Genomic DNA, 17,500 nt, shown 5'->3' on the forward strand with positions numbered 1-17,500 from the left:
ATATCGATCTATCGGTGAGCCATCAGAAGTTTTACCATTTTCATTTCCCGATAGTTTCTTCTGCAGCTGCTGCCTCCTTTCTTCTACATTTGGGATTTCATTCTTCTCTGCACCTGCAACTGCATCGCCTAACTCTTCACGAGTATTTATGAACTCTCTTTGGTAATGGCGGGTCTGGATAGCTGACCAACTCTGAAGAATCACGTGCTAAAAGTTCATTTTTGTTATCTTGCGAATCATAGGCAGGATCAGTCTCATATGATCAATATGCCTCTTCCATATTAAGTTACCGTCCACTTGTACTCGTATGTGCATGGACCCAATTTAAGAACCACAACTCCTCGAGTCCATATGCCCTTCTTGGTATTTTGACGATAATCCCGAACCAGTACCACGTCCCTTATATCGAGTTTCCCCTCATTGGTTTTTTCTCGTTCTCTGAGGCTTTTCTTTCAATTCGCTGAGATGCTCTGGGTGTAATAAATCAAGGCGTGTGCGTAACTGCCGACCCATGAGCTCTGCAGGCGTGCGTTTTGTTTTGTTTGTACAGTGAGGTGTAGTTTCGGTAAGTCAGTAGAATAATTGGCCACAACTTTATTTAAAGATGTATTACACGATTGCAATGTTCTCATCGCCCTTTTCATTCCTTGTTTGAATGTTCTTACTGTATTTTCGGCCTGCCCATTACTGCTTGGGTGATAAGCGGGTATCATATATGCTTTACACCCTTTTGGGTCATGAACTCTTTAAATTCCTGAGCCACAAACTGTCTTTCCATTATCAGACACGAGCTCTACACAAACCCCATGCTGAGCAAATACCCGCCGATTGATCTCGATGGTATTCATAGTTGTAACTGATTTCATTGGGTGTACTTCTGGCCATTTTGAATATGCGTCAATCATAATGAGGTACATTTGTCCCAGGAATGGTCCTGCGAAATCACATGTATCTCTTTTCCACGGACCAGAAGGCCATTTCCACGGATTACCCTCAGCACGAGTCGGCATTGGCTGAGTAGCCTGACAAGCAGAGCACCTTGCACAGTTTTTTCAATATCTTGATCGATATTCGGCCACCACATATGCAAGCGAGCTAATCCTTTCATCCGAACAATCCCCGGATGACCACCATGTAGCTCTTCTAATATTTGATCTAATATCTCGATGGTATTACCACCCTGGCACCACATAGAAGACATCCCTCTTCAATTGAAAACTCACACTGACGGCTATGGAAGGGTTTCAGTTCCTGTGCTGTCCTCAGAGTCTGGCCATCCATTTCGTGTATAATATAAAGCTCTAGCCAGTACAGCATCATGCAAAGTTTCCCTTTCAACAGATTTCGCAGTTACAGGAAGAGAGTTCACCTGGTGCATGTTAAATGCAGTTGCTTCTTGTGTCCAGTTACATGCTATCTGATGCAATCGGAAGTCACAATCTGGTTAAAGGCAACCGTGAGAGTGCATCAGCATTTCCATTGTCACTTGAACGACGTAATCAATGTCATAATCATAAGCTGCTAACTGTATAGCCCAGCGTTGTATTCTTGCAGCTGCAAGGACTGGAATGCCCTTCTTGGGTCCCAGAATGTAAAATGACATGGTTTGTTATCTGTAATAAGGGTGAATTTACGACCATATAATATTGATGTAACTTCCGTAGTCCACAAAGATGATTGCCAAACCCCTCACGCTCAATTTGGATAGTTACGTTCAGTGCGGTGTTTAACATTATTGATGCATAAGCAATTGGTCTTTCTCCGTTACTGGTGATATGGGAAAGCACTGCTCCAAGTCCTTTGGGTGATGCATCTACTGCCAACGTCACAGGTTTACTCAAATCATAGTGCACTAATACTCTGTTTCAGTGGTCAGCATTTTTTTAATCTCGGAAAAAGCCTCCTTTTCACACACTACTGACCAATGCCATTTCTGTCTTTAGCAGTAATTCCGTGAGAGGCGCTGCGACTGATGAGAGATTTGGCCACATGCGACTGGTAATTGGTTTTATCCAGCCCCAGGAAGGATTGCCATCATTTCAGACCTTGATTCTGGCCTTGGTGGCCTCCGTGACTGCTGCAATGGCATCCTCCGTCATATGAATACCCTCTTCATCTACAATGAAACTCAAATATTTCAAGGAGGGCTTCATAAATTCACATTTCGACAAATTACATTTCAACCCATTGATGTGCAACCGCTCAAGTACCTTTTCAAGATTGTGAATGTTCAGCTTCGGTTCTCCCAGTAAGACTAATATCATCTGTTGCATCCACAAGGCACTCCTTGCAGAACTTTACTTTATCCATTAAAGACTGAAAAAGTTGTGGTGCTGCTGAGACACCATATGGTAAACGTGTATATCGGTACAAACCAAGTGGTGTGTTAATTGTCACATATTTCCTAGATTCCTCATCTAATTCCACTTGCTGATAAGCTTGCGATAAATCTAACTTCGAGAAAGTTTTTCCACCGCCGTTCAGTCGCTGGTATAGTTCATCTGGATTTGGCATTGGATGTTCAGGGTTTTCCACATAACGATTTATGGTGACCTTGAAGTCACCACAGATCCTAATAGAACCATTGTCTTTTGAAACGGGCACTATCGATGCCGCCCACTCACTATAGTCAGCTTTCTCAATAACTCCTTCCAATTCTAGTCTTTTAAGTTCTGCATTCACAGCATCCTTGATTGCATAAGGAACTGTCCTCGCTTTATAAAAGATTGGTTTTGCATCCTTTCTCACACGAATATGAGCCTTTATATTCTTAGCTGTACCCAGTTCACCATCAAAGACATCACCATATTTCCTTAACAGTTCTTCTAACTTTGAGGTTTTCAGAATACCAGAATGCAGATGATTTACAGCTAACTTTTTCCAGTCCACTTTCGCAAAATGCAGCCAGTCCCTACCGAATAAGGCAGCTCCATTCCCCTGTACCACATACAATGGCACTTCCTCCACTCTGTGTCCATGAACTTCCATAGTTTACGTAGCATATCCCGACGACTTCTATTTTTTTCTCCCGTCATGGTTTTCAGCACAATATCGCTGGATTGAAGTACTGTATTTTTCAGATGTTTAGCGTAGAACTCTTCACTTATCAGTGACACCAAAGCTCCAGTGTCCAATTCCCTATCAATTGGTATCCCACCATTTAATTTAACTTTCACTATTATCTCTGGAACCTTATTGTGTCTTGTTTTCATTTTCTTAACACAGTATTTCAATGTATGCACCAATTCATCCTGTAGTTTGCACTCTGTAGTTTCTTCTTTCGAGTAGCTGTCTCCTCCTCTGCCACGTGACCGTCGATCGTTTCCTTCCTTGTCTTCCATATTTTCCAATTTCGATTGACTGTGGTGTGATTTTCCATTTGGCACATTCTACGAAGGTGTCCTTTTTTATGACACCCATTACACTCAGTATCCTTATGGAAACAAACATCAGCCTTATGGTTTGTCTTCCCGCTCAAGGAGAGAAGCTTTCGGCCCAACAACTTTTTTTTACCTCCTGAGTTTGACCCTGAATCTTCGTGACTTTTCATCAGCCATTTCCTGACTTAAAGCAATCGAAAATGCTTTCTTTAAGTCAAGCTCCTGTTCACTTTATAGTTTTCCTCTGTGCCGAGCGGTTTGGCCAATCCAATAACAAACAAGTCTCTTAAAACTTCCTCTGAAAAGCACCAAACTGACATGTTTTCCGCCAATTTCCGTTGCTCCGTTGCATAATCAGTGATGGATTCTCCTGGACGTTGTTTCCTATTGTAAAACTTGAAACGTTCAGCTATCAGGATGGGTTTTGGTGGAGGTGATTTTTCAAAAGCTCAGTAAGTTCTCGATAAGTCCTTGATGAGGGGCAAGCAATGTCTTCAGAAGTCCATATGTAGGAGCGCCGACGGCGCTCAAGAAAACTGCCCGTTTCTTATCTTCCTCTGTATGTCATTTGCTAAGCAGAACTGATCAAACCTTTCGACATAATCTTCAAGTCCTCGGATTTGTCAAATGCTGCTATATTACCCAAATGCGCCATCCTTAATTTTCCCTTTCATGAGTCAGTTCCTCGTCGCCATTGAAGTATATTTGGATGGACACGAAACTCAGATAGATCCTTTCTGAATTACTTTATTTTTAAGACTAACTTATAATGATATACAGTTTAAAAGAAGACAATATAGTTAAACAAGTGGTGGGTAAGTTCATACTTAATGAGTAGTAAGTATCTGTAAACACAAATAACCTCGGGTAATAGGTAGTTATAAACATAAATACCTAACAATATATATATATATATATATACTTTATATATATATATATATTTATATATATATCTAGATATATATATATATATATATATGATATATATATATTTATATATATATATATTCTATATATATATATATATATATATATATATATATATAGTATATATATATATATATATATATCTATATATATATATATATATATATATAGATATATATATATATATATATATATATATATATATATATTATGATATATATATATATATATGTATATATATATATATATATATATATATATATATATATATATATATATATATATAATATATATATATATATAGATATACATATATATATATCTATAATATATATACATATATATAGATATATATATATATATATATATATATATACATATAGATATAGATATATATATATATATATATATGTGTATATATATATATATATATATATATAGATATATATAATATATATATATATATATATATGTATATATATATATATATATATATATATATATATATATATATATATATATATATATATATATATATATATATATATATATATATATATAATAAATAAATAAATAAATTACATATACATATATATATATATATATATATATATATATATATATTTATACAATTCGAGCTACAAATGTCCTGTTAATATCTAATTCGCTCTACCTCGGAATTGATATATTTTCATATATGTACCGAGGGGGAATTTTTAGTTGATAATAATTTCGTACCCCCATGGGATCGAACCACCGCCCAGTTGGACGGGGAACGAAATCAGGATCGGACAGTGATGCTACCGAAACGGCTATCAAGAGAGGCTTTAGGTTTATATCGATTCCGACCATTTCAAATCAACGTCGATCTCGTTGTATTTGTAATTAGAATCGATATGGAACCCCCTCCACCATGCTAGCCGATTCGAGCGTTTGACCCACACAGCCTTATTATGAATATGTATCACATCACCTTGATTCATATAAATCATTCGAGCTACAAATGTCCTTTAATATCTAATTTGCCATACCTCGGAATTGATATATTTTCAGATATGTACCGAGGTGGAATTTTTAGTTGATTAATCTAATTTCGTTACCCCCATGGGATCGAACCACCGTCCAGTTGGACGGGGAACGAAATCAGGATCGGACAGTGATGCTACCGAAATGGCTATCAAAAGAGGCTAAAGGTTTATATCGATTCCGACCATTTCAATCAACGTCGATCTCGTTGTATTTGTAATTAGAATCGATATGGAACCCCCTCCACCATGCTAGCCGATTCGAGCGTTTGACCCAAGCAGCCTTATTATGATATTTATCACATCACCGTGATTCATATAAATCATTCGAGCTACAAATGTCCTTTAATATCTAATTCGCTCTACCTCGGAATTGATAGCCGTTTCGGTAGCGTCACTGTCCGATCCTGATTTCGTTCCTTGTCCAACTGGACGGTGGTTCGATCCCATGGGGGTACGAAATTATTATCAAACTAAAAAATTCCCCCTCGGTACATATATGAAAATATAACAATACCATTAAAAGATATGCTAATTAATTAAGATAGTCCCGTAACAATACAACATCATTTACAAAATTCCTATTAAGGATTGCCCCCACTTGTTTTACGTTGGTCAGTCTAGTAAAAATTTATGTGTTCGGGTTAAGCAGCATATGTATTCAGTTAGAACAGCCCAGACTTCAAATGCACTGTTTATCCATCTGAGTGAAAAATCTCATTGTATTAATTGGGGTGATACCTCGGTAATTGCTAGATCTAATGATTATGTTTCAAGGAAACTTTACTGGAATCTGCAATTATACAAATCACTAATAAAAACAACCTAAATCTTAGTCTGGGAATGTACCATTTGGACCCATATATTTGTAAGATGTTTATGAAGGACCTCAAAATAAATGAACAACTAATAGATTAGTCCCACATGTATATAGTTATTAATTCTCTCTCTCTCTCTCTCTCTCTCTGGTTCGATATTCTCTCTCCCTCTTTCTTTTGCTCGATATATATATATATATATATATATATATATATATATATATAATATATATATATATATATATATTTTTTTTTTTTTTTCTTTCGTCTTTTCATTAATAATAATTTTTGTTGGGAAAATTGTGTAAAAATTCATGATATTAAATTGTATATGCTCCCATGTTGTTTTCAAAATGCACTGTTTTTCTGGAAGAATCACTTGTTTACCGCGGGTATCCTTCAAGGTGTGGCTAGCCCTATGACTCCCTCCTCCTCTCTGTAGAGTGGAAAATCGCCCTTATGGCTAATGTGGTAGTGTCAGTTTGTATATTAAGCCTTCTTTTGACTATGGTGTTCTTTGTAAAATCAGTATGCCACAGTAAAGGGTCCGAATAGGACCAAAAGTACTCTGCCAACTCGTTTTTTTTTTTTTCATTTTTTTTCCTTTGTGGCAAAAAACCTTTATTTATACATAGCATCACGTTTTATATACTTCGTGATCAAGTTATCATATATATTATATATATATATATATATATATATATATATATATATATATATATTTATATATATATGTAATGGGGGGATTCCCCCCCCCCATTATTCATTAGGTAAGCGTGAGCACGAAACGGAAGGCAAACCAACACACAGCATTACACACACAGCCTCTCTCTCTCTCTCTCTCTCTCATCTCTCTCTCTCTTCTCTCTCTCTCTCTCTCTCTCTCTCTCTCTCTCTCTCGGCAATCCATCTCACTCTCTCTCTCTCTCTCTCTCTCTCTCTCTCTCTCTCTCTCTCTCTCTCTCTAGCACCGACACCTCTCTCTCTCTCCACCTCTTTCTTTCCATTCTAACAGGTAATGAAAATGAGAGAGTTGCATCATAACATTAACGTTTATTAAACAACAAATAAATAATGGATAATCAAGTCTTACAGACTAACTCAAAAAACCCCGAATAGTACATGTCTGATAGTAATCATTAGTCACCAAAAAAGTCTACACCCATCTGGGAACTCTTTGTCTCTCCATTCCAGAATCGTCTGTTTCAAAGATACAGAACACTCCCGGTAAGTACACATAACGTTTAGCAACAAAATCTAAAGATCAGATATTCTTAAAAATGTCAAACAGACAACAAGCCAGTCTTCGGCTAAAACACTTCAACACTCGCCCAAGCAGCCGGAACACTTAAACACAGTTAATAAAAACTCCCGGCGAACAACCACGGCATCTTGCCTGTGTCTCCAAGATCCTCTGTCAAAATCCTCCATATACTTGTGTATGACACTCTTTTAACAGAAAGAGGCGCACACGCACATACGAAGCACACTCGTTAGCGCCTCACCAATTCTAGTTGCATCCAGTTTCACAAAGGCACTTTGAGAAGAGTTAATAAACTCAGTACATTGACTTGTCGAACTAAGCACTTTTATCTCACGCCATCCCCAGAATACTCATTCATCAGCTACTCTCAGGTCGTTGCTTCTCACTGTTCACATTCCATAGGTCACTGAGAACACATGGACAATATATTATTAATCAAAAACCTAGGCCTTACATAGCTCGGCCACCCCATGCTAGCCCCCGCCTAGCAAAATTACTTATAATACAAAACACATTGGCCGGCTTAAAATAAAATACAAGTAAAAACCTGCACGTCTCTGGCATTATAAAATAAAGTCTGTTACTCTTATATCTCCCAATAACACTAGAATTTTTCTCTCATTTTTTCTGCATTTCTTGAATATCCCTCTTCGCTTGTCTGCAACTAGCTGCACAGACAGTAGACTGTAGGAAGCTGTAGGAAGACGGAATGCCTCCCTCATTGTAGAAGACTTCTCACGGCTTCTGCAGATCCCCAAAAGACACGCTGTAGAATTCTCGCGATCACCCACCGTGGAAACTCTTGTAATCACCCTGGTAAAATAACAGCAACCTCTCTGCACACGGCTGGTGGACGTCTTGCTGGCGTCGGGAAACGACTTTTTGGTGTGTGTTAGTATGTCAGTCAAGTCTTTGGTCAATCTAAGAAAATTAACCCAGACATACTACTTCTATCAAACAATGATCTCAAAAAGTCAGAAATACTAACTGAACGTCTCCCAATTAACTCCCTTTAATATGACTACTAAATCATAAGTCATTATCATAACTCTCAAAGAAAAAAGACATCAAGTTTTTCTCCAACTCAATTCTCCAAACTCGCACATCAGCACGCACACAGCTCAGAAATCACAGCAACTCCACGGAATTCTGTACTCACATTTCAAACTCGAATGTGCTCATAAGAAAAAAAAAGAAAAAAAATCGTAATGAGCCCAAGGAAAAAAAAGAATCACGTAACACACCCGACCCAAAAATGAAAAAATTCTCTCAAGCTCTGATATCTAAACAACCCACAAAATCAGTAAAAATCTTCAACTTTTAACAGCAAAAACCCCTTTACTGCTCATACAATTAATTACAAAAAGACTTAATGTCAAACTCCCTTTTACGTAAGTAACAACTCCAAAAAATTACATCTCCCGGTAAAAAGGAATGCCATTTAAAACTCAATCCCCAAATTACATCTCTCGTAGAAAAAAGGAAGAAAATAAAAAAAAAGATAATCACAAGTAGGTTTTCCCAATCACAAAATACATAATACATGTAATATGCATTACTCCCTCGTTTTTTCCCAAGAAATGCTCCATGTAAAGTTATGGAATTTGCCAGAAAGCAAACTCTTACACATGCGCTTTCGTGAAATGCTATTGTCAACATTTCCAGATATTGCAAAAATTCTGATCTATCATCATCAGAGGAAAAGAATCAGCTCACGGCTCATCACATCTCTTGTCAGCAGAAAAATCGCCTGTGGACGTATGTTCTAACAGCCGCATAAAAATTGTCTAGTCAGACACATAAGTTTGGAAATTCATGATTCTCAAAAAAAGGTCTAACTGACACATTTCACAGAATTAACTCCAGGATATGACTAATGTGCTCAAAGATTTGTCTCGAAGACTTATTCTCTCAACATGACTTTGCCCCAAATTATATGCCTCCAAGAATAACACACTTGTGAACATAAAAAATGCACACATCTCCATAGGACTCTTAATGCAATAATGCCACTCGCCTCTAAATAGTCACGAAACCAAAGAGAAAGAACCACAGAAAATCTCCTCTTGGCTCAAAAAACTCCCATAACGACAAAAAAAGGGTCACACGCCAAAGATTAATTCCAACTCCATATATTTCACCATATTAATAATAACACCACTCCGGATATAAAAATATTTCCTCCATTTGGTTAATAACCAACCCCCTTATATTTCTCTCTTATTTCTCCAATAGCCACATGTCAATAAAAAAGACCACCACTCCAAGAATAGAGAATAATCACCTCTATTTCGGCAAATACAAAATATTTACCTCTATTTCCCCAATAACTCCATGTGGAACAACACAAGGCTCCAAATAATATATCTCCAAAAGTTTGCACTCAAGGCAACTAACTCACACACTCACAAATATTGCCCCATAATCTCCTCATAAATGTGTCTCCATTTGCAACATATATATATATATATATATATATATATATATATATATATAATTTATATATATATATATTTTATATTATATATATATATATATATATATTTATATATATATTATATATATATATACATATGATATATATATATATATCATATAATTATTTATATAATATATATATTTATATATAATATATATATATATATATATATTTAGATATGTATTATATTATATATATGTTCTATATTATATATATTTAATATAATATTTTATATATTATATAAGTATTATATATATAATATTATAATATATAATATTATATATATATAATATATATTATATTTATATTGCCAAGTGGACCAACTGGCACAGCTCAGGAAATCTCTGATTATAACCAAAATCTCTCTCTCTCTCTCTCTCTCTCTCTCTCTCCTCTCCTCTCTCTCTCTCTCTCTATCTCTCTTCTTCTCTATCTTCTCGCTATCTCTCTCTCTCCTGTTAAGATAGTTGCTTCTCTCCCTCCTGTTAAGATAGTTGCTTCTCTCCCTCCATCCCTATTGGGGCTGAACTTGGACTTAAAGGGCTTCAGGAGTGTCACTATTCATTTCAGCAACCTCTAAAACTGTGGATTAGACACTAATATCTGTCATTTTCTGTAATTTTTACATTTCCCACCCTTTCCCTTTGGTGCCAGTGATATCTTAACCACACAGTATTCATTCCCAGATGGTAAATAGTATGTATGCCAAGTTTTGTTGAAATTGCTTAATGCGTTTCAAAGTGTATGTGGAGCATACATACACATGCATACATACATCCATATATACATTCATCCATAAATATATATATATATATATATATATATATATATATATATATATATATATATATATATATATATATAAAGATTCCAGATGAGCTATTATATCGGTAGTAAGCAGGTTCCATCAAAAACATAATAAAATCCATGGTTTATTACAAAGAAACGTTTCACACATAAACTCAGTGCATCATCAGTTTTTGTAGATATATGACAGTTAAAATTTAAAAAAGAACATAAAGAATAAATAAAAGACTTAAGAATTTACTTCTCTTTAAAAAAACTCACCAGAATTGTGTCAATAGTAAAAGAGAGACCCAGTGCCTACCTAACAATCTGTTAGAGTGGAGAAGGAAGAACTAATGACCAAAGACTGCAGACATACCCAAGACTTCGGTTATGCTAGAATATAGAGGAGCAGCAGATACTTGGAGTTTAAAGACGGAACCAGCCGTTTAATGTATAAAGACTCAAGGGTGGTGAGGTAGTTACTGTGGCTTGTACCACCAATAATAGAAAAATGTTTCTTACCGACTTGAATCCAGCAAATGGACGTATGGTTCCTAATTTTAGAGTTTCATGTTTGCTAATTCTCTGTCCCGTTCTGAAACTATATCCCATGTGACTGCAATATCTCATCTGCAACAACCTTCTGCAAGAAGCAACATAAATAATATGTGCAAGCCTTAAGAGGACTGCATAAGGATAAGATGCATATTAAGGCAGCCAAACTCTAGTTCAGTAATGCTTTTCACTTAACTTAAGAACTTATTATCCGAGATAAAAGGGATGGTAGCGGAACATTTTTTTCTTTTTCACATTGTAAGAGGGGGCTCAGGAGAAGCTAAGTGCAACGAGATGTTATCAACGTGTGCATTTCTTTGTCTCCATGCGAGCCTGCTCTAAGAGCTGATTTTGTAAGCACTGATTGTCTTAATTTTTTTTTTGACGGCCCCAGACGTTCAATATTATTGTGCAATATTTTGGTTTGCGCAATATAATTGATCGTGTGCGGGCAATATTGAAAGGTTGTGCAATATATTGTGTGATTTTCAAAAACTTGAAAAATATATTGCGCAACGGGATAATATTGTGTTGTCTGTTGGCTATATTGCGCAATATCCTGTCAGTTTCTCTCCAGCAGTCGTGTGAGGTGTTTGTCTCTCTCCTTAACCACGCGTATCATGGGTGACAAGAAAGCCGAAAAAGAATTCATTGTTGAATTTATTGAGGTGTATCGTGGTCTTCTCGCCTGTGGGATGTGAAATGCAAAGATTATACTAAATCGTGCCAAAAAGGGGGAGCAGTACGATGTGCTGATAGAAAAGTACCGCGAAAAATACCCGAATGCTGAGAAACCAAAGCAAGGAGTTCATCAAATAATTCTCCGTTCATTCATACAAAGTTGCAGAAATCATTTGGTTCAATAGTAAACTCTGACACCTTCGATCTCCTTCCGCTCACAAAATCCCCGATGTAGGAATAATGATTCTACTTATTTCAAAAGGAAGTGCGCGCGCACGCGCGCGCACACACACACACACACACACACACACACACACACACATATATATATATATATAATATATATATATATATATATATATATATTATATATGGTGTGTATATCATAGTCTCATTTAAATACATAAATAGTTGTTGTCAATGTTTTAACTATACAGATGTATGCACACAAACTGACATTATTCTTTGGATCTGTACATAGGAATGGGTGTCTCTCATCAACGTTACCTTTTGGCACTTGTGTCATGTGGCGGCAGTATCATAATGGTTATTCAGTTTTACCATATGCTTTCCCTAGCTTTCAAATATTTTCCCTCTTTAGTTCGGCTTATGTTATTAATGAAGGTACGGAAAGATTTTAAATCAACCCGTAGTACCCTTACTATGTGCTTCTTTTTGAACTGCTTATCATCATCTTTACTCGCCTGAAATCAGTTCTATGGTCGAAACTTGAATTATGTACCTACTGTGCTACGCCTCCGATCACACATGTTCTCATCTTCTACCACTCTCTTTAGTTCTCCCTTATCTACCTTGATGCTACTGTCGCGCTGTACTATATTCATTGGAACTTAGGATTTGCGTCTTTTTGATGATAGTGTTGTTTATTAGTTTATTCTGACACTGAAAACAAATTGGTCTAATGTGTACTCTGGAAGTGTGATACACGCCTCTTTTCTTAATCCAGTCAATGGGAGCCAAATACTCTTGAGGAACCCAAAAAACAATGTTACTGTGGTCATCAACGTCGTTATTGTGGTAGAACGAAGACAGTGATAGTTATGCATTTTTCAGCGTCTGCTAGTTTCCTATAATATTCTTGAAGAGAAAATTTGTGGATGGTTAACGATGCATGACCAAGAAGTTCAGTAGGGTAAATGATTATTCTTTTCATGATCTACTGTAATTATATGGTTAGAAAAAACTTTCAACAAATTCCATGCATTAATTAGCTAGAATGGTGGAGATGGGGTGACCCATTTATGCACCAAACTTCTATTAAATACATATTTATACATAAAAAAAGCCAGGTATCCTCAAATTTCTATAACTTTGAACTCGTTAATAGGCATCAGCTGAATATAGGTAAGGGAGGACACACTTTTAAAAAAATCTTTCTATGGCAAAGTTGAGAAGGACATTTGTGAGTGTGGCAGTCGCTTCAAGGCTCGTGAGTGTTCTTGATACTGGACCCCTTGATACTGGATCCATCTGATGTAACCTGTCACAAAAATACATCAGATGTAGCAGGTATGAATTGGATATTTTCCCCAGGAGGTGGAGATTTGTCCCAGAAAGGAACTCAGATTGTGAGCCACAGGATGAGGGAGAAACTAGCTGGGGAGATCCTCAAGTGTTTAGGGCAAATCTTGCTTATGCACCTTAGAAGCTTTCTAGGAGTACAGAAATGGTGGTGTGACTGTCAAATTGCCAGGTACAAAATATTTTACTTCTTGGGATAGAAAAAGAAGGCCAATAATGGGAATATGGTTGTGAAAATGATCAAGTAATTTAAGAAGTTCTGCAGAATAGACACTAAAGAGAGGAAATTTGATGAGCATATAGAGCAGACTGCAGTCATGGATCAATTGAGTGAGTATTTTGGTAGAAGGAAGAACGGCAAAGCTGAGTCATGCAAAAGGAGAATGGGTTATTATTTTTCTAAGAATGACTGTGGAATTGAAAGAGGTATAAGGAGACTAGTTAAGAATGGGAATGCAAAAGAGCTTTAAAAGGTTTCACTAGAGATGCTCCGGTAATGGAGTGAACTGAGAAGTTACCTTCATATGTATTTAGGGAAAGGTTTCAAACGAATCTTCAAGAACATGATTTGAATCTTTGTATAAGGCTACGTTTATACAAGCAGTGGTTAGGTAAATTTTAAGGGTATACTAATACTTATTATACCACGAAAGCTTATCAGATTTGGAATGAAAAAGTGTGACAGATGAGAGGAGTAACAGGAAAGTGGTTTAGATTTAGAGAGTGAAGGTGTGTGGCTCAAGCCAAGAGTCGAGTAATTGAGCGTCAAGAGGGAGAGAGCTATATGTAAGTGGAATACATAGACTGGAAAAAGTTTGTAAAATAAATGAGCGATGTGAAATGGAGGATGTTGAGGTGTAAAAGATACTAGTTGAAAACTAGTCTCACTAACGAAAGTACGATCAATTATACAGATGGAAAGAGAGTGGTTTGGTGCAAAAATGGGTTTGTGACAAAAATGTATTATGGCTATTGAATATCTTTGGGGATGGTGTGATAAATACCGATTTTGGTTCATAGTTATAAACTAAGAAAATAAATTGGATATGTTTTGAAGATTGGAGGTGACGTTGGCTTAGAATATGATAATAAATTGACATAGGAACATCTCTCCATTTGCGAATTTTTTCTATTATTCAATTACTTAGTAATATCATTTTTTGTATTTACCCCCGTAAAGAATAACTTGCTTCTTTGCTTAAGTATTTGCTCAGATTCACTACTGAAATTTAAATTCTGTCTCACCTTTTGTCCAATCACTGCCTTACTTTTCCTCTTGCATTGTCACAAGATTTTCTCATGGCTTAAAACTGCACTTCTTATCATTCTGTCACTTACTGAGTGTTGATGCTCCCTCTTCCTACCCTCCTATACCTATTATCATTCTGTCACTTATACTGTTAATGTTCCCTCTTCCTACCCTCCTATACCTATACCTATACCTATAAAGTCACCCAGCTGATTCTGTGAGCCTATTCAAGTCTTTAACTATTGCCTATTTGTTCCCCATCGTCTCCTCTGCTGTTTTCACTTCATCATGTTAAACATCTTTCTTAGCCTTAATTACATTATTAATTTAAGAATAAAGATAAAGTAATGTTTCTCTCTTAAGTTCTCATTTTTAGAAATAACTTTTTGATGCCTTTTGTGTTCGATATTAACCTTATTCATGTGGCATTGATTGTTGTGGGCACACAAGAGACTAAGAATGCAGTGTCTGTTAGCTTCGTAGCGTAAAGACTTCCAGCATACTTATGGGAGAAAGAGACGGAACCTACCGAGAAATGTTCCCGGAGCCCAGCAGATGATTAGGTGGCAAGTAGAGCATGATGAGTTGGCGTGTTTATGATGGTGAAAGTTACCGATGATGAGTTCCCTTTAATGCTAAAACAGTTGTGAAACTGACAGTGAGTTACTTCTCTCTTCAAATCACATGTTCTGCCTTTTAAATACCGCAAAGGTATGCACGACTGTAATGACGTAGTCATGGGAAGATTTTTCACTGTCAGTCAGCTTTTCATCGTTAGGTATTTTTTTTTCCTATAACCAGAATTGGTCATTATCAGGAAATGCTTAGTTACGGAAGAATTGATCTGTTTGAATTTCGGTGTCGGCAAGGAGCACATTTGAAGCAGATGAGCAGAGCAGAGCAGACAGAGCAGTGTGTGCTGGGAATATCGACATTTTTACCCTTTCGTATTTCAGGTGTGTCATAGAATGAATCGATATACATTTCTTTAATCTTATTCATTATTATTACAATAAACGTTAATGTAAACCTGGGTTCTCATACATAGGTAAAGCAATCTTTCACGAGATTTTCTTGTACGATAAGATAATAATTAGTAAAGGATATTATTAAAAGACAGCTACGTAAATAAGATGATTATTTTTCTAATATATTTTGTTAATTGAAAACTGTAATTACGACGAATACAACCTGTTTGTAGAATTTCAACTCATCAATTCATGCTATGGAATGGGGTTCCCTTTTATAACACCTTCACAAATATTTCACTCATGTCTATTGCGTCTGTTTGTCTATGCGTTTGTAAGTGCTTCTGCTGAAGGGCGGGGGAGCGGAATTTGAGGGTATCTCCCGTATGTGTGGATTAGATGATTACCTGGGGATGATTAACTCCTAATAGAAATCAGCTCAGAATGGAGGATTCGTTGCCATCAAGGCCATCTCATCTCAAGATTTCTTTCGAGCGGTTGTCATCTAGAGTAGGTCATGTTCGTTTCATTCGACAAGCTCACCATTTTTGAGATACGGGACATCTAAAGAACAGGTACAAGTAACTAGTGAACCCTGACAGATGACTGTATCCTTCTCGAGATAGTATTGTGGACTTATGATCAACATGCCTCAGAGATACGACACATATCGAGAAAGGTACCTTTTTTGAGATGATATCCGCCAATTTTCAATCAATTCCACGTGTACAAATACGGATTTTGGTGGTTTAATTGATTAGTCGAGTGGCTTCGCGCAGGTATGCCTTCTACTGAGTGTTTCTGTTGTTTGTTGTATTTCAGATGTTCCATGAGGAAGTGGGAACAGGTCGTGTTTTCTTGGCCTTCAGTGAAGACTCGACTTGCGCTAATAGCCTCAAATCCCCTCGAGATGGGTAAGTTCGACCTAACATTTGTACTGAATGAAACTTGTAGGAGAAATTTGAAAGTGAAAGGAAAAGTATGTTTTAGGTTTTCATCATCTGCGAGAATAAATAGTGGAAAATGGATTCAATGTAAAAAGTAGAGAAAGTATAGTTTAATAGTAATTTTTTTCAGGAATGATTAAAAGTTAAAATACAATGGTACTTAAGTGGAGATATGGAGACGACAGGGTGACTGCTATGAATATGCTGTGGTTCTGTCGGGTTCTACATTTACGAGTTGATGTTTTGAAGAGGTAGGGAAAAGTCATCATAGGTAGGAGCAAGTTTGTTCAATGAGACTAGAGGTAATGAGTGACAGGTTGATGTTTTATATGCCTGGCAAAGGGGCGAGGTTTAGTATCAGAGGAAGCTTGAGTGAGGAAATATGAGTGTGACTGGTTGAAAAATGGAAGTGTTAAAGACTCGTGTAATTACTGTTATTGGTATCTGGTAGCCAATGAAGCAGGTGATAGTAATGTAAGACGGGTTAGTCCTTTTGTAGAGGAAGCGAGGAAGGTGGTGAAGCTTTGCAGGAATTTTTGAATGAGACCTAAATAAGAAGAAAATGCATGAATGAAATAAAGGAACAGCTGAGCTGAGTTTTGCACTTTACTTTGAATAAAAGAGATACTGAGTGTGATGCGGTAAGGTATGGATATGTGACGTTCGCATCTGCTGAACGATGACTTTCAAAGAGTGAGTTTGTAGCCGTAAGAGCAGAGGTGTGACGTCACCAGTTGGGAAAACATGACTTTTTCTCGTTCAAGTGTACAGCCCTTTCTTTTTCCAGCAGTTTGTATATTAACTTGTACTGTCATCATAGCTATGTAAAGTAAATTTCTACGATTTTATATATATATATAATAATATATATATAAT

General features: G+C 36.4%; 1 protein-coding gene across 1 annotated transcript in view; it reads left to right on the top strand.

Annotated features, from left to right (window-relative positions):
• LOC135222585 (uncharacterized) overlaps positions 1-17,500 on the top strand; it is a 320,895-nt gene that overhangs the window by 149,662 nt on the left and 153,733 nt on the right. Inside the window, exon 6 of the mRNA XM_064260658.1 lies at positions 16,500-16,591. Coding sequence (XP_064116728.1) covers positions 16,500-16,591 — 92 coding nt within the window. The remainder of the gene's footprint in view (positions 1-16,499; positions 16,592-17,500) is intronic.

Source organism: Macrobrachium nipponense, chromosome 8 (genome assembly GCF_015104395.2).
Source record: "Macrobrachium nipponense isolate FS-2020 chromosome 8, ASM1510439v2, whole genome shotgun sequence".
Classification (NCBI taxonomy): Eukaryota; Metazoa; Arthropoda; class Malacostraca; order Decapoda; family Palaemonidae; genus Macrobrachium; species Macrobrachium nipponense.